Source organism: Girardinichthys multiradiatus, chromosome 5 (assembly GCF_021462225.1).
Source record: "Girardinichthys multiradiatus isolate DD_20200921_A chromosome 5, DD_fGirMul_XY1, whole genome shotgun sequence".
Lineage (NCBI taxonomy): Eukaryota > Metazoa > Chordata > Actinopteri > Cyprinodontiformes > Goodeidae > Girardinichthys > Girardinichthys multiradiatus.
This window is the reverse complement of record NC_061798.1, coordinates 26,857,658-26,880,254: the sequence shown is the minus strand read 5'-3', so window position 1 is coordinate 26,880,254 and position 22,597 is coordinate 26,857,658. Positions and strand designations below refer to the sequence as shown.

The 22,597-nt window shown below is 42.0% G+C and overlaps 3 protein-coding genes across 6 annotated transcripts in view; 1 reads left to right on the top strand and 2 right to left on the bottom strand.

The window, feature by feature from the left end:
• LOC124867743 (protein Wiz-like) overlaps positions 1-11,307 on the bottom strand; it is a 28,672-nt gene extending 17,365 nt beyond the window's left edge. Inside the window, exons 1-6 of one of the 3 annotated variants that reach the window (XM_047364324.1) lie at positions 11,221-11,307; positions 10,681-10,754; positions 8,562-9,035; positions 6,778-7,599; positions 5,778-6,131; positions 4,258-4,472 (exon numbers count right to left, since the gene is read on the bottom strand). In XM_047364324.1, the coding sequence (XP_047220280.1) occupies positions 4,258-4,472; positions 5,778-6,131; positions 6,778-7,599; positions 8,562-9,035; positions 10,681-10,693 (1,878 nt within the window). In that variant the 5' untranslated portion in view covers positions 10,694-10,754; positions 11,221-11,307. Of the gene's footprint in view, positions 1-4,257; positions 4,473-5,777; positions 6,132-6,777; positions 7,600-8,561; positions 9,036-10,680; positions 10,755-11,069 lie in introns of all 3 variants that reach the window. The other 2 variants (XM_047364325.1, XM_047364326.1) reach the window with 2 other exon arrangements.
• Positions 11,308-12,029: 722 nt separating this feature from the next.
• Positions 12,030-16,530, top strand: prdx2 (peroxiredoxin 2). Its single transcript, XM_047365610.1, has 6 exons — positions 12,030-12,180; positions 13,022-13,136; positions 13,282-13,435; positions 14,172-14,294; positions 14,414-14,544; positions 16,150-16,530. Exons 2-6 carry the CDS (start codon positions 13,034-13,036, stop codon positions 16,230-16,232), a joined length of 594 nt encoding a protein of 197 aa, XP_047221566.1. The 5' UTR covers positions 12,030-12,180; positions 13,022-13,033; the 3' UTR covers positions 16,233-16,530.
• Positions 16,531-18,131: 1,601 nt separating this feature from the next.
• LOC124868390 (transcription factor JunB-like) lies at positions 18,132-20,026 on the bottom strand. 2 transcript variants are annotated; one of them, XM_047365609.1, is made up of 2 exons: positions 19,653-20,026; positions 18,132-19,408 (listed from the first exon to the last, which is right to left on the bottom strand). In XM_047365609.1, the coding sequence occupies exon 2, from the start codon at positions 19,368-19,370 to the stop codon at positions 18,498-18,500; it is 873 nt and encodes a 290-aa protein (XP_047221565.1). In that variant the 5' UTR covers positions 19,371-19,408; positions 19,653-20,026; the 3' UTR covers positions 18,132-18,497. The 2 variants fall into 2 exon arrangements, with proteins under 2 accessions (XP_047221565.1, XP_047221564.1); XM_047365608.1 differs by having other exon boundaries at positions 18,132-20,025.
• Positions 20,027-22,597: the final 2,571 nt, after the last annotated feature.

Genomic DNA, 22,597 nt, shown 5'->3' with positions numbered 1-22,597 from the left:
GCCAGAGCTTGCATGTCACAGAGATCAGCCTGGAACTGCCTCAATGGTCTGGTGACAAAAACTCTGTTTCTCGGGAACTTTATTCTTGCAGGTTTATGTAGAGTATAGGTATCTTCTCCTGATAAAAAATCTTTAACTTTTTCAACCGCAACCTTCTTTCCCGTTTCATCTTGCATAACCCTCCTCAGCCTATCTACACCCCCAAAACTTCCCGGATTTGAAGGGCTATAATATACTTTCTTCATCAGCCGTCTTCCTGCCATCTCTGCCGATTACTTGTTAAATAATGAGAAAAAACACACAGGAGGGTAGATTTATCCTTATTTTTTTTTTATTTTTTATTTTTTATTTAATATAAACAAAAAACAACCAGAAAACAAAATCAGATAAAATGCAGATGAATTCAAACACTACTAGCTTTTTTAAACAACACTTTTTGGGAAAGGTTACTATGTTCCTACTTTAATTGTATTTAATAGTAAAAAAGAAAAAAGAAGAAAAATCATATAATGCAGATTAACTAAAGTACTGGAATACTAAAAAAAAAAAATGATACAACAACAAGTCATCAAACATGTGAGATCAGTTTGTCAGTCCATAGCACTCTGAAACAGAGTTAAGTTGTTTGAGATGTTTCTCATCGACCATGCGATCATAAACGTGCGCTATTGCACTGTGGATGCCTTGTACCGATTTCAGTTCATATAAAACCGTCTTGGCAATCGTCTTAACTCTGAAGTCATCCGCTTGTATGCTTCGAAGTACCAGAAGATTCTGAATAGCAGGAATGAGTTTGGGGGTTACGAGTCGTCGTACGATGCGTTGAAAGTTGACTTGGTAATAATCCTCCCCCAGTACCTCCAGGCAATGGTGTTGACGCTGGCTTGGGTGGTTCGTTATACATCCATAGCAGGTTTCTCTGAGATAGTTCAAAGAGGTTATGTTGAATAAATGAAGTATCGCTGTTTTCACCGTATTGATGAGGGTGGTTGAGAACCAACCGTCAATTTCGTCCTCCTGGTTACTCTCATCCTCTGCTGAAGGCTGAGGGTCCTCCATCGGTTCCAGGGTTTGTGTAGGGGCTTCGGTAGAGGGTGAGTAGCCGGTGGCTACCTCCTCCTCCACGACCACCTTCATGTCTTCAGGCAGGACATTCGCGTCTACAGACTCAGCCATGAATAGCGGTGATGGTGAGCAGAGGTCTGGAGAAAGCGGTAGATATTTCATGTTGTATCCTGTAGGTGATGCAGGACTGTAGTGGTTTTCTGAGAATGAGGATGTTGAGGTGGATGGTGAGAAGAGGTCAGGGGAAGGCGGATGATATGGTCCAATGTTGAAGCTTTCATCGTGCTCAGGAGAGAAGTGGATCTCTGCTCGGTGGTTGTAGAGATCCCTGTATGGTGTCGGTCCACTCATTCTCATGATACGATTCTCAGTGTCTGTGAGCTTGCAGTTATCCCCCCGTATATATATCATAGGAAGGGGCGTGTCCTCAGAAGAGGGTTCGTTCTAAACGTAAAACAGGAAACGTCAGCGTTTTTTTCACTGACATGACATCGATCCAACTTCGTGACTTTTGGAAAAGGTCGGAAAGACGATGTCCAATTTCACTCATCTTCTCTGCCCAAGCTTCAAACGGCAGAGCCAGCATTGTCTTGAATACGCCGCAGTCCTGATTGAAAGCCTCCAACACAAACAGATCTGAGGGACTCGTCCGGTTGTTCCTGCGTCTGCTTGCCCGAAAAGACCAGCGGCCATTTGCTGTGGTTTTTGACCCCCACACTGCGCTAAAGAGAGGTTCTCTCTCAGCTATTTCAACATCGGATGGTATATGAAACATTCTCGCCCGTTTTACAGGTCGAGGAGACAGTTCATTTTCTTCTTCTTCTTCTTCTTCTTTCTCCCTCTCCTGCCTTGAGACTGTTTCAGGGCTATCATTAAGGTGCGGGATTGCAAGCTTTAACACAGCCCAGTCGCTGTGGGTGAGTGTACACAGAGCCAGTGATCCATTAAATACCTCGTCTTGATCCAATTGATACAGGCAAAGCTCTCCTATTTCATACATGAAAATATAACCCCAGCTGCCAACCAGGCCATATGGCTCCAAAGACCATTCTTCCTGCAGAGTCTTGAACGGGGGTCTTTGTACCCTGCAGATGTAGTATGTTGATTTCTTAGGAGCATTCAATTCACGGGATGAATACTGGTAGACGGTCACTGGGGTTTCGCACAGAACTGACATACCTCTTGGCCGAACCGAGGTCTGATTTTCAACCATGGTTGTTGAAGTTGATTTTGGATCCTCATCATCGGTAGAGTATGTCACGACGGGAATTCCGATAGGTATCTCCGTTGAGGAAGTATATGATGCAGTTGCTTGTTCATCATCATCATCTTGGCACGCGTTGCGTTTCTCCTCCGCTTGACGATAAACTCTCTTAACTCTAGCCATTGTTGAACGGGTGTCCTTTTTTTTTCCAACGAATGCTGCATGTAAAGTGCAGAGTTTTATCTCTGTATTTAAAGTAAACACTAAGGCACGCCCTATTGTTTTCATTGGGTTATTCAAGGTTTAACGATGCTTACAAACACACCCCCTCTATTTTTAATTGGTGCTGATGCCAAACAGTTTCCGATAATACCATATTTGTCTTGTTCTATTTATAACAAACACACCCCTGTGTTTTAATTGACTCATTTAAGGTATTGCCCCTAATGACGACAACCAATCAGCATCCACTGTTACGCCCCCCTTGGACACACCACCTGCTTGACCACGTGACCTCCTGCCCACGTGGCAACCACATGGCGCCCATATGCCCCCCACCGGAAATCCCGCCCTCACCGGAAGTCCCACCCACCTGTCAAAAAGTTTGATGAAAGGGTGTACTTAAATTCTCTCACAGCCGATAGGACTCCTTCTTCAGCTTGACGGCATCCCTTACTGCCGGTGTCCACCACCGAGTTCGGGGATTGCCGCCGCGACAGGCTCCGCAGACCTTACGGCCGCAGCTACTGGCAACAGCATCGACAATAGATGCGGAGAACATGGTCCACTCAGACTCTACGTCTCCAACATCCCTCGGAATCTGGTCAAAGCTCTCCCGGAGGTGAGAGTTGAATACATCCCTGGCCGAGGGCTCCGCCAGACGTTCCCAGCAGACCCTCATTATGCGCTTGGGCTGTCCGGCTTTCTCCTCCTCCAGCGGATCCAACTCACCACCAGGTGATGATCGGTGGACAGCTCAGCCCCTCTCTTCACCCGAGTGTCCAAAACATGCGGCCGAAGGTCTGATGATACGACAACAAAGTCGATCATCGACCTCCTGCCTAGTGCCAAGTGCACTGATGGACACCCTTATGTTTGAACATGGTGTTCGTTATGGACAATCCGTGACTAGCACAGAAGTCCAATAACAAAACACCACTCGGATTCAGATTGGGGAGGCCATTCCTCCCGATCACGCCTCTCTAGGTGTCACTGTCGTTTCCCACGTGGGCGTTGAAGTTCCCCAGCAGAATAATGGAGTCCCCGGGAGAGGCACTATCCAGCACCCCCGACAGGGACGTCAAGAAGGCCGGGTACTCCGCCCTACCGCTCGGCCAGTAGGCTGAAATGATAGTCAGAGACCTCTCCCCAACCAGAAGGCGCAGAGATGCGACCCTCTCATCCACTGGGGTAAACTCCAACACGAGACGGCTGAGCAGGGGGGCAACAAGCAAACCCACCCCAGCGTAGAAGAGAGTCAAGCCCCTCTCGAGGAGATGGGTTCTAGAGCCCACGCTGTGCGTGGAGGCGAGCCCGAATATTTCTAGTCGATATCTCTCGACCTCCCGCACAAGCTCAGGCTCCTTCCCCCCCAGCGAGGTGACATTCCACGTCCCTAGAGCCAGCCTAAGCATCCGGGGATCAGGCCGCCGAGGTCTCCACCTTTGTCCGCCGCCCAATCCTCTTTGCACCGGTCCCTCACGGTTCCCCCTGCAGATGGTGGGCCCACTGGGGGATGGTCTCGCGTCTCTCGTTCGGGCTTGGCCCGGCCGGTCCCGCGAGGAGCAACCCAGCCACCAGGTGCTCTCCGATGAGTCCCAACCCCAGGGTTTTTTTTTTTCCATTAATATATTTGTATTATCTGTATTGACTCAGATTATCTTTCTCAAATATTAAAATGTGTTCAATGATCTCAAACAAATAAGTCCGTATCCACTTCAGATCTCCATCATGTCTGAGAGAATTCATATTTTCACTGCAGAGCTCACCTTCTTGATGTAAAGATCTCCATAGCGGTAGCGTCTGGTTATTTCTGCCACCTTGTTCGGGTCTCGCCGGATCAGCTCGCTGAGGGTTTCGATCGGCGAGGTTGCTCCATCCGCCTTCCATTCATACAAACCCAGCTGTCTGAGGTGGGCCCGACAGTGACTGGCCAACGCCTTGCGGTTTTCAAAGTCAAATCCACAGAGCTCACAGGTGGCATCTGACACAAGCAGCAACATGTGGGTCATGTTTTATGAACAATCCTGAGACTTGGTTACAAAGATTTGACAGCATGTTGGTATAGGTCTGTTGTTGGGCTGTTCTGTAGTGGAAAAGTAAAACCCATATAGATAGATTGGATACATATGCAACAATAAAGTTCAAGTGCTTTTTTTATCTCTTGATTTTGATGATTATGGGTTACAGCTAATGAAAGGTGAAATTCAGAAAATATGAAAACTATGTAAGAACAAAAGGGTTTTGTAAGGTACGCCTCGTTCGGTCACTGCTATAGAAGCTGGCTGTTCACAGAGTGCTGTATCCCAGAATACTAACGGAAAGTGGAAGAAAAAGTGTACAAGCAATAGGGACTTCAAGAGCCACCATACAGCTGTATCCTGGACAACTGTTGCATTCCTTTTGTTCAGCCACTCCTGAACCAGAAACCATTGCAGAAGCATCCTACCTGGGCTAAAGAGAAAAATAACTGGACTACTGTTCAGCGCTCTTTTCAGGTTAAATAAATTTTACATCTCATTGCAATTTAAGCTTTATGTAGATGTGAAGCTTCCACAGTCAGTAATCTAGCCATTTCATCTGCAGGTGTTGGTCCACCATGTTTTATCAAGTCCTGTCCAGAATGTCAAAGGTACCAAAATCTGGTTCGGTGAAAATGGTGTTACTGGGCTTAATTAGCTAGCAAACTGCTCTGACCTGAACCCCATAGAGAAGCTATGGAGTATTGTCAAGAAGATGACCCAGCAATGCGGATGACCTGAAGGTCTCCATCAAAGCACTCTGGGCTTTCATTACACCTCAGCAGAACCACAGGCTGATCTCCTCCATGCCACGCCGCATTGATGCAGTAACTCATGTAAAAGGAGCCCCAACCGAGGGTTTCTTGTGCATATACTGTACATGGACAGTTTTCAGGTCTGATGACATTCTTATTTTTCTGAGAAACTGAGTTCTATGTTTTCATTAGCTGTGAGCCATAAAAAGAGACACTTGAAACATATCACTTTCCGTTTAATATGTTTACATGTTTTTATATTAATTCATTGAAAAAAAAAAATGAACTGAATTATATCCTAATTAATGCGCTTTTTTGGTGGAAACAGATCAAGTTGTGATTTCCAAGCCTGATCCGACAACATGTGCTGTAGAGAAGATGCAAATAACACATATGGTGCGCTTCCCATTCATTGGCACCTCTGGTAAAGATCTGTAAATCACTATAGTATTGCAGTTCCATAATCTTACACTGGAGAAAATTAAAATAAAAAAAAGACTTGACCAGACTCACCAACATTTGAGGCGCCAGTTTTCCCATATGGAGATTTGTCTTTCATTGAATAATCAACAGGCATTGAAGAGTTGAAAGCTCCTTCCCTCGATGTGAGGCTCTCCCTGGGGGGCCTTTTGGAGCCTTGAGTACTCCACGATGCCTTGCCCGCTGCTGAAAATCCGCTCGGTACCGACTCCTTCCTTTCTTCACGGCGCAGCATGACTTCTTTCAGAAGGTCGATCGGGGAGGTTCTGATTGACCAGTTGAGGCCGAGATGTCGGAGATGAGCGCGAACGTGGCAGGACAGCGCTTTCCGGGTGTCAAACAGCTGCCCGCAGAAGTCGCACAGGACCGTTGGCGGAGAGTGGGGGTCTGTGGAGCATGGTGAACTCATGCTTATACAATGCCTCGCTAAAGTATTCACACCCCCTAGAATTTTCTGCATTTTGTGATCTCACAAAAACAAGTTAATGTATTTTATGTGACAGACAGATAGGGAAGGAAAGTTATAGTTTTCAAAAGTTTTGGAAAACAAAAATCTGCAACCCCCACTTTGGGAACCCCTGCTCTAACACATGATCATTGCAGCTCCTCCAGAGTTACAACTGCAGCTTCTATAATTTGTGATTTTCGTTAAACTTCTACATTAGTCTCTTTGTTCACTAATGTTATCCAACAATCCTCTGAGGCCTTCACCGAACAGCTGGATTTATACTGGCATTAAATTACACGCAGTTGGATTCAACTGGTCTATGAAGGGCTTTCAGAGTAATGCGGCCACTGAATTGAAAAGAACAAACTTTTAAGATTATTTGGAAAAAAAAATCTTTTTAATTATTTTTGCTTTTTCTTCAACTAAACCTCTGTGTTGGGCTATCAGATAAAATCCCAATAAAATAGTGTAAGGTATGTGGTTATAAGAAGATAAAATGGGAAAATGTTCAAGGCGTATGAGAACATATGAATGAATTAGTGTTAATCAGACAAAAAAGTACCAAACAGAAACTCCTGACTTTACCTGAGTGAGGAGGTTTTGTGGAAACAGCTGCTGTGGGCGACTTCGGCATGAAAGAGCTACCGTCTGCGCTGGATGGCTTTGGTTGAACAGAAATCTCTGTCTCCACAGGCTCAGGCTTTGGTTTTCTAAGAAGTGGGTCCACAGCTAGTCGAAATCCCTTCTTAGCCTTCGGCGCCCTGTTTAACGGAGGCTGAGGCGAGTGAGAGCTGGTGGAAGGGCTCGGAGAGAGACCAGTGGGGGTAAATGAGGTCCTGGATTGGCTCACAGCTGGAGACGGAGCAGGGACTGCAGGAGAGGGCGGAGCTGGGGACGGCGCTGCAGATGAGCTGGCTGTGCTGGATGTTTTTGGAGCATGCATTGGTTCTAGTACCCCGCTGCTGACCAGCTCCTGCACAGCTTCGATCGCGGAGCTCTTTCCAACCAAGTCGTTTACTCCCATGTGTTTGAGATGAGAGCGCGCGTGGCTGCCCAGGCCTTTTCGGTTCTCAAACTTCTCCCCGCAAAGAACGCAGGTGTAATCCTCCGACGTTTTAGGCCGTTTGGTGGCAGGAGACACAGGAGGAGAGGTAAAATCAGAGGGACGTTTAGAGGACTTCGAGGGACTGTTTGATGAAAGCCCTTCATGATGCAAGTTGCTGATCGGCTCAAAGTCCTGCTCCTTCATGATCTGGTACAGAAACTCAACGGGGCTACCCTGTATGTCGCTGTCAGGGATGCCGATCTGTCGGAGATGGGCTCGAGCGTGACTAGAAAGCCCCTTTCGCGTCTCATACCAGCAGCCGCAAAGCTGGCAGACGTGGATCTCACTGTTCGTTTCTGAAGCTGTCAGAATAATAAAGGAAGAAAGTGAAAGGATAAAATGATTAGAACAAAACCTTTTTCCTTTAATACCTTCTATTGTATCATTATATACAATGCTGCTAAAACGTATTTGGCCCCTAACAGATTTTTTGTTTGTTGTTTTTTTGTCAGACTGAAAATCAAACAAATTTTAATACCAGACAAAGATAACCTGAGTAAACACAAAAAGCTGTTTTCAAATTATGATTTCACTTATTTAGGGAGAAAAGCTAACCAAACAGACCTGGCCCTAAGTAAAAATGTAATGGTTAAATCATAAATAAACTGTATTTGACACAATTATGTGGTTGAATTTCCTTGCAGACCGGTAGAGAAAAAGCAACACATACACCCCAATCTAAAGAAATTCAAGAACAGAAACAAAGTCACTGACATCTATCGGTCTGGAAAGCTTGACAAAGCCTTTTCTAACCACGACCCACAATGGGAGCCATCATCCACAAGAGGTGGAAACATAGAAAAGTACCAAACCTTCCGAGGAGTGGCTGGCTTTTAAAGATAACTGCAAGTGCGCATCAAAGACTCACCCAGGAGGTCACGAAAGAACTAAGACATCTTAAGAAAAGTGGCAGTATCACAGCGTTTCAGAAAAGGATCGCACTGGGGGGAAAAAACTGCTCCACGGTGCTGTAAGACTCATCTCCAGTTAACGGAAACGCTTGAAGGAAGTTGTTGCTGCCAAGGGTGGCACAACTAGTTCTTAGATTAAGGGGGAATTACCTTTTCACAAAGGTCCAGGTTGGTTTGGATGACATTTTACCCTTAATAAAGTAAATCATCATTTCTTTGTCTGATCTTAAAGCTTCTTTGATGATCTGAGACATTTAAATATGACAAAAAAACAAAAACAGACAAAATCAATAGGAGGAGTAAATACTTGTTCACTGCACTGTCAACCTCAGTCTGCTTCAGCATCAACCCACCTAAAGTAATCGGGGCGTCAGTTTCCAGCGGTGCCCACAGTGGCTTGGTGATTGTTTTTGGTTCTGACAGTGATGAGCTGCTGCCCTCAGATGGTCTAGAAGAAGAGGGAGAAGATGGGAAAAGAGACGCTCCTGCTTCTTTCAGCTTGGACGGAGATCCCTGAGTTGTCATGACCTTCACCACTGTCTTGGAGGAAGTAGGTGTGTCCTCCTGCGGTGCGGGTGTCTTTGGCTCCTGCTGGGACGTTTTCTTAGGCAACTGCGGAGACACAGGTGCAGCCGCATCTGGTTTGACGTTCGGAAGAGAGTCATCTTTCTCCTGAACAAGCTGGTAGAGCAGCTGTATGGGAGCCCCGCTGTTTTCTGACACAGTCACGCCGAGCTGGCGCAGATGGAGGCGAGCGTGGCTCGACAGGCCTCGTCGTGACTCAAAGTAGGCTCCACAGACCTCACACACCACCGGTCCCGAGTTTGCTGCAGAGATAGAGACTAGAGCTGAAAAGAACAAGTACCATCTTTTTTTAAACAAACACTAATTACAACATTTTGTTCCAAAAAGCTGTGCACACCTTTATGAGCACAGCTTACAAAACTATATGTATATTTAGTTGACCTAACCAGTCTGGGTATTAACTGTCAAATAAGTGTTTTTTACTCTTTACATTGACCTTAACAATGAAAGAGCAGTGAAAGTCTGACTGTATTGGCAGCTGGCTGAGATCCCTGTGTGTGTGTGTGTGTGTGTGTGTGTGTGTGTGTGTGCCCTTAGCTGGAACGGTGTGTTTGGTCAAGGCGTCAGCACTGCCCAGAGAGCAGCTGAAACAGTAGTCATAAAAATGATGGCGTTCGTTTGTGACTCTTTTGTTTTTTTAAAAATAGCTTTGTTGTGAAGAGGAACCTAATAAAAATCAAGACTTAAAAACAACAGAGAAAAGGAAAGAAATGAATGAAACAAAGATATCAACGAAAATATTTAAGCCATTTATTACTATGAACAAAATATTATTTATGTTCTGCTTGCCAATGATGTATTTAGGATGGACTTTTATGCTCACACCTGATATAAAGTTTAAGGTCTTAAAAAAAAAAAAGGTGTAGTCATCATGATGACAGTAAAAAAAGAGACGAATGAGGAAAAAGTTGATTTAATCATAATCAGTATATTCATTGCAAACTTAAGAGAATGTATTTCTAAAGGATTTTTGTGCTGTCTCAAGTGAAGAAGAACCGGCTAAATACAAAAAACTAAAAATGTTTGAAAATGTTTGTGGTTGTAGTCTTTGTAACCAAACATAATTTTCCAAAACAGTAAAATGTATGTAAATGAAATCAGAAATAACATTTTATGAATGGCTTTAATGGTGTTTTGTTTACATGCAATGCCATGTTGAATGTTCCATTGTTGGAAAGTTTAGCTAACGTTATCATCCTTAAATCCCTGAAGGCACTGGTTTGTATGTTCATATCTGTGCAACCTTAAAAAAAAAATACATGCATTTCAAATAACTGATCAAGAAAAAAACTTATGTAGTTTGAAAAAAATTAAATGTATGAAAAGTAATATTTTCCCAAGAAAAACAAACAAAAACAATGTATTATTGATGATACAACAGATTACAGGGGTAAGTGAGCGCAGACCTAATCTACTCGACTTATTTAGACCTATTGGGTAATTGGGAAATGTAACCATGTTCTGTTCCTTGTTTTTTTCTGTGATATGTACATCATTAACTGTTAATTACTTTGTTCTTTTTAACATTTATTTTAATTTTGTTCTTCTTAGTCCAACAGTACATAAATGTAGACTATACACTGTGATAACGTTGCTGGGTGTAAATTTTATTTTATAAAAAAATAATAATAATCTATAGGAACAAAAATGAAAAGTATTATTTGTCTCTAAAGAGGGTCACATAGAAAGGCTTCAAGTCGCACCTTTTTTGTTCCAAAACTTGTTCAAGGGAGCTTTACGAGCACACCCTGTGTACAATATATAACACCTTCAATTAAAGTTAAAAAAGGTGGGCCATTAATTTACTCATCCTTGGCTATTTAACAGTGGAATCGGTACTCTACACAAATATCTTATTAGTAGGAACTCCATTGTTAAGAGTCTTACCTTGTGAGTCCATTTGCACTGATCACACCGAGGGTTTATTTGATAAAAGGGGGAGTTCTCTTTTTGCAGAGTCCCTAAAAATCATATTAAATACATAAAAACACGGCACAGTATTAATACTGCTGACATAGAAATAAAATGTCATCAGAATATACACTGACAGAAATAAACGAGGTAAATAACGCGACACAACTAAAATATCGCGTGAAATTAGTTCATTCAAAAATGTCTTAACGGCTGTTGGATTTCAGTTAGCTATCGCATTGTAGCATTAATCGTTTGAGTTTAATCATTTAAACTCAGATCTTGTTTAATCTATCTTACACAAAAACACACAGCGAGGTGAAATTTGTACGGGTATTTTCTATGTAATAGCTAACTTAAGCTACCTCTGTGGTCTTTTGTTTTCGTCTACAATGTTAACATCAACCGCATGCAATCGGCGCTGCGCCTCATTCCAGCAAAGCACCAATAAACTACACATTCTACACATCTGTACTTCCAGTTAACACATTTACCAAGCAGTAAGTGCAAAATTACCCTCAACCTTCAAGAAACTGAGCACATCAGATTCTCCCAGGCTAACCGGAAGTAGCATGGCACGTAGCTGGAGCTGTTCCTTTCAAAATATTATTCTATCTATCTATCTATCTATCTATCTATCTATCTATCTATCTATCTATCTATCTATCTATCTATCTATCTGTCTGTCTGTCTGTCTGTCTATCTGAACATTTTCAGCATTTATTTGGCAAACTGCATACATGTGTTAGATGTTCAATCTGTAAAAATCTGTAAATTTTAGCTAGATATTTAATTTAGCAATTTAGCTAAATATTCAGGTATTTAATTTGTCCATGCAAATATGGATTTTATTGAGTCAACCCAAGTGGGTTCCAGTCAAGAATACCATTTAGTACCCATCCAGCCAGAGCATAAGCCTTCTAAAATCCCTCTAAACCTTGTTAGGTTTAAATGCTGTGTTTATGATTAAAATATTACTAAATGTTATTATTGGACGTCACAGTTGTGCCACTCAATATAAGTGGTGTGGTGAAGTATCCTTTCTGATAGTGGTTAGGTTTTATTTCACAATACCATTTTTTAACGAGGCTCTAACTATATGCAGTGATAGAATTGTAGCCAAAAAACGGATGATTTGTTAAATAGCAACTTTTAAATCCACACTTGTATCATCATCATGATAACGTCTTCACTTATACTTGCAAAACATAAAAACGGGCCAAGAAATTGTCCCCAACTTATGCTAACTGTGTGAAAAGTTGAATTATCTTCGATTAGTAGAAAAGTCAGTCAAAAGAAGTGTGTTGCCGGGGATTCCAAGTCCCTGCTTTTATTTTGAAGGGCGGTTTTTGTACTTCCGGAGGTCACACCTGCCTGCGAGTACTTCTTACGCAAAATCGCTCTCATTGCCTCCTCTTGCTTTCAGCAAGCCATAGACCTCGGTTGACAAGTTTTCCACGGTCTTGCGAAACTCAGGTGGGCAGAATACAAAGTTTGCGTGTTTCGTTGAAGCTTTTTTTTTAGGTGCGCCTGCACAGTTTGAGGAAAATGTTTGTCCTGGAGAGAAAGGAGCACAGGAGTAGAAGTAGACTGAGCTAAGAATAAGCTAACGGGCTGTTTGTGTTAACTGCTCCCTCCTCCTCCTCCTTCAAGTGTTTCTGGCTCTTTCTTTGTCCCTGGACCGCAGCTTCCTGCACCGGTCCGTTCTGTCCTCATTTGTTCAACTTTAATCTTATTTCAACTAATTTAAACGCGAGGCTCCCTTCAACCCTTGGTAAACTTTGATCAGGTGAAGCCATTGCACGAATATTTAATGTAAAACAACACCAAAGTGACGCAGGACGTTATTTTTGAATGAAAGCGTTCATGCATTTAGCGTAATGGTTATATTCCCAGATATTTATGAAATATTGTCAAGCATGTTAGGTTTCACGTTAACTCTGCAGCCAAGTAGCTTTTTGTTTCAGATCCACATCAGAAACATGCAGCCTGCATTAGGCATCCCCTTCTTGGTTTGTGCAGATCATGGTTACATAAGCTTTCTAAGTGGCTATTGTTCCCTACTGGTAGACTGTGACTTGCATGTGACTTCCAGCAGGTGTTTGAAAGGGGGTTTAAAATATTAAGTCAACAAAGACATGGCTTTTAAACCAAATAGCCTTATATTTTAAATGAAGTGTGTTTCTTTTGTTTTCTTCTTTTAACCCATTTTAACCAAATGCCTAGTTTTCCCTTAACGGTTTAGATGTATTGGTTCTGGTAGGTTAACGTGTTATCTGTGTATCTATGTTAAATATGTGTGCTGTGTCCCCCTCAGTTAATTATCACCATGTCTTCTGGAAACGCTCAGATTGGCAAGCCTGCCCCAGTATTCAAAGCCACAGCTGTGGTGGATGGGCAGTTCAAGGAAATCAAGCTGTCAGACTACAAGGGTAACATGACCTATTTATTTTTTTCTTTGTTATTCTTTTTTTAACCTTAAAAACAGCAGCTTGTGCACTGTATGCTCAGCGTCTGATCAGAATCAGAGCCGGTTTTACCCAAGCATGGATAACCATTTACTTCTGTGTACCTCAGGGAAGTATGTGATCTTCTTCTTCTATCCCTTGGACTTTACCTTTGTGTGCCCGACTGAGATCATTGCCTTCAGCGACAGAGCAGAGGACTTCCGTCGTATTAACTGTGAGGTCATCGGCTGCTCCATTGACTCCCACTTCACCCACCTGGCATGGTAATTGGTTTTTAGACTTAAAATACATAAACGGAGCCGATGAATTAATCAGCAGGTTGTGTAAATTCTGATATTTCTTTTCCCTCCTGTTTCCGGGAGTAGCTTTTTAATTCGACATAAAACAAAGCAATTGCAACATTATCCCTTTTTAATGCATCAAAGCATATCATGACAATCAGTGCTTTGGCAAATACTTGCTGGAGATTCAAAGTCTTTGCTGTTTCGAACACGATCTCCTGTAAAATGTTTGTGTGCACAGGAAAATAAAAATGTTGCACTAGGCTGTCCACTCGTTGCAGTTTGTATCTGCAGCATTAATGGAGAGGATTCCCGCTGCTCTGAAGGAGTACCCACCCTGGTTTATCAGTTGTCGCTGCCCTGCTGCAGATGCTGATAAGTGTTGAGCTAACGGCCTCTGATTCAGCTTGCCTCTTCTAGAAGGAATGATATGAGGCATTGCACAACTTCCATGGTCTTTTGTTTATATTACACTTTAATAATTCCCTCCAACTGTCATCCTGCTCACCCTCCAACTTTTCATGTCTTGTGTTGCCTTAAGTAGGCATCAGTTGCTTTTTGTTGGATTTTGCTCTTACATTTCATTGTAGAAATGTATCCTGCTGTCTTATTGTTGCTGTATTACGGGGCTATTTTGTCCTTTCTGTAACATTACTCAGTTCAATATAGCTATCATTGAGTAAATGGTGCCAGGAAATAATTCTCTCCATCTATTCAGGATCAACACACCAAGGAAACAGGGTGGACTGGGTAATATGAAGATCCCCCTTGTTGCAGACCTCACAAAGTCCATTTCCAGAGACTACGGTGTGTTGAAGGAGGATGAAGGCATTGCATACAGGTCAGTTGAACCTTTTTTTTAGATGGAAGTTTGTGATTTTGATAAAACATTTGCCTAAAAGTTTGAACATAAAGTTTAATTAATGCTCCTGATCCTTGGATCTCATTTTGTACTCTCAGGGGTTTGTTTGTGATTGATGATAAGGGGGTTTTGAGGCAGATCACCATCAACGACTTGCCTGTGGGTCGCTCTGTGGATGAGACCCTGCGCCTGGTACAAGCCTTCCAGCACACTGACAAATATGGAGAGGGTGAGTGGATCCAGTGTGCTCATATTAGTTAACCACCCCATACAAAAATTATATTCACATGTTAAATGCTGAACATTGAAAGAGGCTTATTTCAGGGTTTCTATGTGGTTAGTGTTCAACATCCAGATCTTCCATGCTAGGTCTTAAATCAGCTAAAAAATTCACTGGCATCACTTTTCTGTCTGGCATTCTGGTGCAGAAACTTGATGTAGCACAACAAAACTACAAGTCCCATGATGCAGAGCAGCAAATCACAGAATAATCTGTTCCTGTAACCTGATTATTGTAGTTTGGTTTAAAACAGAAGTAAAAATCTTGCTTTAATATATGCTGCTAGCTTCTTCATGTTTTTATATATCGCAAAGTTAAGTTTTAAACACAGGAACTTGAAGTGTTGATCCACGCTTAAGGTCAATCACTGACAGTCTAATGAATAAGCTCTTTAAAAGCCACTGAACTCTGGTAACATGGAGAAGTGGACGAAGATTTCTTTTTTCTTAAGTCATCAAGTGGGTTAAAAATAGGCACTTTTTAATTCATGCAGATCCTAAATTATCTCATAACTACCTTAACTTCAAACCTATGAAACATTGACCTTTGGAAAATTGACCAATGCCATGCATAAAGCACTGCTGTAAATATCACATTAGTTAATGTCTTTCCTTTGGTGCTTAATCTGCCCTTTTGAGCTTACTGGGAAGGTCATAGCTTTTTACCCAACACTGTGGTGTCCAAAGCTAATCCCATAGGACCAGTTTCCTGTATTTTGTAGAGATTTTTCTAGTTCCACACGTCCAAATCAAATGATCGGTTCATTGGCAGGGATCAGCTGAACTTGATGTCAGTCTGAGGAGGTAATTCAGTTATTTCATTGAGCAGTGTCCGAGTAGGAACATATCTAAAACATGCACGACACCAGTCCTTGAGGTCTGGAGGTTAACACCGTGACCTAAGACCTAAGATCCCCACTGATCCTGGTAGCTGGAAAGCCATTTAAAAAAATTAATAAATGTATCAGCTTCTTAATGTTCTTTTTTGTAACTTTAGTTTTGTATTGGTGACAAGAAAAAGTATAAAGAAATGAAAATTAAATTTACTGTTGCAGCAATTTAAAGTACAAATGGCCCTGAGATTAAATTTTATGCTGCTGTATTTCGTGTTTGACACTTAAGTAGTGCTGCAAAAGCTGTGAGCCAGCTTTTATTGTTATTCAAGTGGGGTTTGTTGGCGCTACTTTATTAAAGCTTTGTTAACTTGTTACCCAGTCATTTTCACAGGCTCTTTAAAAACTAGAAAGAGTTAGGGCTGTAACGCGCTTGATCTTTAGAACTTATTGCACAACACCCAATAATACAAGGAAGTACGGCTCTTTGAAAGCAAAGTAAAGAAATGCTGGTGTTTTAAGGAGTTTTACACATTAACTGCATCTGTTGCAGATTTACTGAACAGATCTGTCCAAAAGAAGTGGTGATCATAGCTTCACAAACATCGCTACTGGTTTATCCTCCTGGACATTCACATATGTACTTTGTCCTCTGATAACGTAGTTTATCAACAAACTCTGACACTTGAAGTAATCTTTATCCCTTTGCTATCTCTGCACAGTTTGTCCTGCTGGCTGGAAGCCCGGGAGCGACACAATCGTCCCCGACGTGGAGAAGAGCAAAGCTTTCTTCTCAAAGCAATAAATTCCAAGGCCTTCTGTCCAGCTGATTATTTGTGAGCTCAGCACTTGTCTTCGAATCAGACTTGTCCCTGTGAAGCACTATTGTATCCAGATTTATCCCATTAGAACAAAGTTTTGAACTTCTTAAAAAATCTTCTGCAAGTGTTATCCTTGTATGTTCAGGCTGTGGTTGTTGTGATAACCTCATAGTCTCACGCACTGAAAGTATAGTTTTGCTCCGTCTTTTATAACAGGGTTTCTTTATTCCTTGCTGCCATTAGTGATTTGTTACCATTTTATTAAAACGGTGGATAAACTGATGTACCCTGTGGTTTTTTTTTTTTTTTTTTCTGTATGTCAATTCATTAATGTCCTCTAGGTGGCAGCAAAGCCCAGAATCTGTTCTTAAGACTTCTGAATAGGTTTTAGATTTATTTATTTTCGTCTTGGACCTGATGCAGTTGAACAGCTTTGCTTGGCATAAGATCACAGTACGTCACAAAGCTGCCAAGTCTTGGTTAATATTGGAGTTATAGTGGTGGTTGACTCAGCACAACAACCTGTTGCTGCCAAATGGCTCCAGTTCCTGTTGGGGAAAGATTGGATGGCTCAATTTAAGGTTTATATGTGACTGATTTAGCCATGGAGATTTTCTTATTGTAGTCAAAACAGAAATATTTGACTATAAGGGCTTATCTGCTGAAGCAGTACTATAGAGATCTGAAAGTACCCCAATTCAATAAATTACTGATTAATCACTTACGTCAATGATGAATAAAACGGGGAAAATAAATGTAAGTTGAACATGTCAAAAATTTTGACAAAAAAAATAAAATGTTACCATTTTAATTTGTGCGCTGCAGCAGTTTGGGTTAATTTTATCTGTCAAACGTGACCATTGAAGTTGGCGTACAGATAACCTTGCTTGAAGATAATGAATTATGGGAATCTACTTTTAACAAATGGCTATAGGTTACATGTTTGGTAAAAATATTGAAGTTCTAAATTATAGGTTTATTTCTTAGCAGTTGATTTTGAGGTTTTTTTTTTATTATTGGAACTATGAATTTATGTATTTCAATGGACAATATAATTTTACCCAAGTTTTACCTTTTTTAATTCAATTAGTGTGTTAATTTAACTTTTTTGTTTGAATCCTTCTCCATTATCCCTACCAGCTGTTCCTTCTCGCAAGTTTAGTAACTTGAAGCAATTAATTGTGGTAACCTCAGCTTATTGTTTTCAGTTCATTTCCAATAAATTGATTTTATTTAAAAACGTTTGTATTTTAGATGCCCCAATTCAATAAAGGAAACTTTCCCCCCCCCCCCCCCCCCCCCCCAGTAAATATTGACGCATTTAAATAGATTAGTCTCTTTCAATTTGTTTTAAATAACGCATGGACCCACACTAGACAGCTATAAAAAAAACAAAAACACTTTTAAATCTGACGTTTTTCACCTCCAGTATTTCCGCCAGCTTTTTTCTCCGACAACTTTCAAATTTAACCCTCATTACGACATGTTTTCATGGAACTTTTTTTTTTTTTTTTTTGTCCTTCCTGAGCTGTTAATCACAAGGCTTGTTTTGGGAAACTGAAAGCAGAATGAGGGGAAACTCCCCTCACTAGAATAAACTCATTGACAAACCTCTCGGCTGTGGTGTGAAGGGGAGAGCGCAGCCTCTGACTGGTAATGTAGGAGGGAGTTCCCGGAAACCTTTGTCGTGATATGACGTCCGCACGCAACATTTGCCATATTTGGGTTTACGCACGTACGTCAATAAGGAGGGGAGGGGGGGGGGGGGAAACAGTCCTACGCTGGGACGTTTAGCAACTTCTGGCGTAAACTTCTGATCAGTGACAACAGTGCGGTTATATTTACGAGAAATACGACCGTATTTTTCAAAGAACACACATTTATAAGCAGCGAGTTCTTTTAATTACACATTGTCTTAATTTCTTGCTTAAATATTATTGTACAGGTAAAAAAAAAAAAAAAAAAGATAAACACAAATAACTTATACACGTAAAAAGCATCACAAAGGGCAAACAAAATGTAAACAGGGAAAGCCAAGACGGCACTTTTAAAACGTTTTTCAAAAATGCCCCTAAGTGTTTGTTTTTTTTTAGGCTGGTTGTAAGATTTCTTGTCTGGCTTTTTTTTTTTTTTTTTTTTAAACCACGGTTGATTCAGTTCTCGTACTCTCAGCGTATAAAGTCTTGTGTTTTTCAGTGCAGTTTTTGTCCAGTGTTCATTTAAAAAAAAAAAAAAAGTGCATAATTTCTTCAGTAAGACTTCACTTTGGGCGCTAACATGAGCTGGCAGCCACTGCTCACATGAGTCATGACTTTCTGTTTGAGCTGGGCCACCTGCTCCCGCAGCAGGGAGGCCGTGTTCGACAGTCCGGCGTTGTCTGTTTTCAACACCTTCACCTTGTCCTCCAACCGGGCGATGCGCTCCAGCTTGCGCCTCCGACATTTGGAAGCTGCCAGCCGGTTCCTCAGCCGCTTGCGCTCCGCCTTGATCCGCTCCTGGTTCTCCATGTCGATAGGCGACATCGGCGGGGAGCCGGTGTCGCTGCTCTGCATGTCGGGCACCGTTTGGGGCTCCTCCTTCAAGCCCCCGAAGCGCTGCGAGTGGATGCCGGCTCCTGCGAGGGAGGGCTGGAAGTGGTGGGACCCGTGCGCCACTGCATGGGAATGCTGGTGATAATGGTTGTGCGGCAGGTAGCTGATGGTTGACTGATAACTGGTTCCAGAGGTTGTGCAGCCGCTCAGGTTCGTGTACTCCAGCGGTTCTGGCGGCATAGAGTGGGCGAACCCCGAGCCCGGAGCCGGACATGCGATCCCACCGGTGCCGATGGAGACGTTTGGAGGCGCCATCTGGTTCATCTTGTGCAGATCGTCCAGCGCTTTGACGAAGCCGTCAGCGAACACCTCCTGGTCCTCTGTGATGCCGCGGTTGTAGAGGTACTGTGCGGGGGTCGGTGTAGTGATGACCCCGGTGCTGCTCTGGATGATCAGCCGCTCGAGTTCCGGGGAGGCGAGCTTCAGGGAGCCCACGTCCGCGGTCCCTGCTGGGTAGAAATCACCGTCTCCGCGCAGGTGCTGTGTCTTGAAGCTCGAGTTCCGATATGAATCGGAGAAGTTCAAGTTCATATTCTGCTTTAGCAGCTTGTAGTCTGGCAGAGCTGCGCCTGGATGGCCATAAGCAGAGAGAAACGAGTCGTCATAAAAAGGCTGTTCCATTATTGTGGAAATATTGTGCTTTTTTTTTTTTTCTAAAGACAGTCAAATACAAGAGTGCGCTGCAAACGATGCTGCTGTGTCCGAAATGTGTCAATCTCCAGCGCAAAGTCCCGCTGTATTTATTAAAGCTACAAAAAACAGCAAAACTTCCAAAATATGGGAACTGTACTGTACCAAGTCGTCGGTTTGTACCTTTAGATGGATTCAAAGCGGAGTCCAGAGATTTACTCAGATGTTTTCATTCCTCTTCTTCTCTCTGTGTCTTAACTTCTCCTCAGTTTCCTTATTACTGGCAGTGGCAAGAGGCGCTTCTTTGCTTTTAAACGCCTCTCAAAAGGTGCCCGTTGATTGGCTGCTTCATCAGAGGTCCCGCCTTCGCGTTGTTTTATTGACGTTGTTGCCAGTAACGCAAGGCCATAAACATGACAAGGGGAAAACTCGCTCCAGGTAAACAGACGACTCTTAATTTAAATCCACATGTATTTATAAAAGTGATTTAGAATGTATTAAAATCAAAAAGTGGGCTGGAGAGCCTAGTAAATCCTTATGCGATCAACCTTTCTTAAAAAACCGGTTTCCCTCCGCTCCAAGGATATATAGTCTGGCGCTGACTCATGCCATCCAAACTGATACGGGTCGCTCCATATTTGGTTAACCCGAAGTACCAGTTCCTTCCTGCTTGCAGGAAGCCAATCCCATCCTGGACCGGTTCCAGCTGCTGACAGGGACGTGGGAGGAGGAGGAGCTACACCTGGCCTGGCTCTGTGTCTGCTTGTGACACCTTTCTGGAGAGGTGCCACTGTCTCTACATGCTCATCCAGGAGGAGTGAATGCTGCAATCACTGACTGGATGCAATCTTCTGGGTTTCCTTAGCTAGAAAAACTTTTTATCCAATTTGAATAAATAACTGAATCTGACTGCACTGTTCAATGGTTTGGATTAATTGGAATGTAAGTACCTGACTTTTGTGAAGTGCCTTGAGACGACATGTGTTGTGAATTGGTGCTATATAAATAAAACAAAAAATAAAATAAAAAAATAAACTGAATTGAGAAGATGTAGATCTGCCCTCTTCCAGCCAGAGGGCAAAGAGAGGATGTGTAACTGTCAAACATGCCCATAGGTGTCTGGCTAATGCTTGGGATATGTCAAATTATATCCTAATGTTAACAAAAAGCTCCCGTTGGATTAGGTTGCTGATACCTTCTTAGAAAAAACAAACAAGAAAAAAAAAAAAAAAAAAGAGCAGGTCTGTTTGCGGCTTATATGTGCGTTTTGGTTTATTATAGCTTGAAGCAATACTGTGTGAGCGTGAACACATGACTGAGCTACTTAGGTATTTGTGACGGAACACATATTTCCCAAATTGAACACCTGTGTGATAACATTTTTTTTTTTCTTACCTGTATGGTGATGACCTCTGAATCAGTCCCCAGAGGGCCACACACCCAGCTTTAGCCTTCCAATTATTCCAGCATTCAGGTCCCATTTTTGAGGGTGTATGCAGGTATAGATTTGGCTTTATTGTTTGATTTACTCGTGCGATCTCTCCTCGCCTTATCGGCCGTATATGAACAGACTGCTGGTGATGATTCAAGTTTTGGACCCAAATATGAAAGACACATGTCGTCTCAGGGCACTTCACAAAAGTCAGGTACATACATTCCAATTAATCCTAATCACTGAACAGTGTAGTCAGATTCAGTTATTTATATTAACTGTGGTGTACATGTAGCATGCTGCATGACAGTAACTGTAAAATCCCCTTAAGCAACATCAAATGTATTGAAAAAGATATATTGCATTTATTTTATTTTTTTACAAAATTGCTCAAGCTTGGTCAACAAATAAAAATCATATGTATTCAGCCCCACGTACTCCTATATCCCTAAAGAAATCCAGTCCAACCAATTAGCTTTTGAAAAATAACACTGCACCCTGAACACACCATCAACACGTGAAAAATGGTGATGGCTGCATTATGCTGTGGGATTTTTTCTGCAGGGAGAAAGGAGCTGGTCAGAGTTATTGGAAAGATGGAGAGAGCTAATACAGGGCAACTGCCCCGTCAAAACAAACATGTTCTAACAAAATTCTTAATATTAGAAATGTCTTCTAATCTATACTCGCAAAAAATGACCCCAGCAGTGAAAATGTGGCAGAAAATGCTTTAATTTTGTAAACCTTTTTGTATTTACTGCTCTCCTGTAAACTCATGTGTAAAAGTGTCCGTCTTTGTCTATATGTACAGTCATTAAATACAAATTCATCTAAATTCTGAGAGCCAGTATGAGTCACAATGTTGAAGAGGTTATAAAGAAAACAACAGAAGCTAAGAGTTACGGCTGTTATTCTCTTGTATGGGAGGAACTTCAGAAATACCTGATCCTGTACGTTTCTCATAATTCATCGCTCCAGCATTTGTTTCTGCCTCCCTCCCACAATTCGAAAATTCTAGATAAATGTTGTGAGATAACCGAAATGACATCGCTGTGGCATAATTGGGCTTGAATCAGATTTCAGCTAACACCTTAAGAGCCACACAGTGTTTTGTCACAGGCTGAGTAATAATATCTTACTGATTTTCATGTTAAAAATTGGATTTTTGACACTCCGGTGTCCATTTTAAGACTATGTTGTCATAATTAGTTGTCATGCAGCCCAAACACGTTTTTACACTCCCCTTCTACAGCAGGGTGACTATGACTTTGTTAAATATTGTCTAATCTATTGTCCTGGATTCAGTTGCCATAATGAATCTCATAACTCTTTGACTTTTCCACATTTTGTCTTGTTACAACTACACACTTCAACATATTTTATAGGTATTTCAAATTAAAATCACAAAATGATTTAACCCTCTTTACTCATATCCCCCTAAAAAAATCCATTTGCATTTGGCCACAAGGCATGCATCCATCTGTTGTATATACCAGTACTCACTTTTCCATGCAAGGTTGCGGGTAAACTGGTGCCTATCTCCAGCAGTCGTTGTGCAAGAGGCAGGGTACATGGCAACATGAAGAGAGACACATGACAAACAACCATGCACACAAACACACATCTCAGGGCAATTTAGAGACAATTCAATTAAGAATTATGTTTTTTGACTGTGGGAGGAAGCCAGAGTACGGAG

Excerpts from the sequence above, each read along its gene's own strand:
- LOC124868390 (XM_047365608.1), bottom strand. The coding sequence starts at position 19,460 with ATGGAACAGCCTTTTTATGACGACTCGTTTCTCTCTGCTTATGGCCAT.
- prdx2 (XM_047365610.1), top strand. The coding sequence starts at position 13,034 with ATGTCTTCTGGAAACGCTCAGATTGGCAAGCCTGCCCCAGTATTCAAA. Across the intron at positions 14,295-14,413 it reads GATGAAGGCATTGCATACAG|GGGTTTGTTTGTGATTGATG; the intron begins GTCAGTTGAACC and ends TTGTACTCTCAG. Across the intron at positions 14,545-16,149 it reads CACTGACAAATATGGAGAGG|TTTGTCCTGCTGGCTGGAAG; the intron begins GTGAGTGGATCC and ends ATCTCTGCACAG.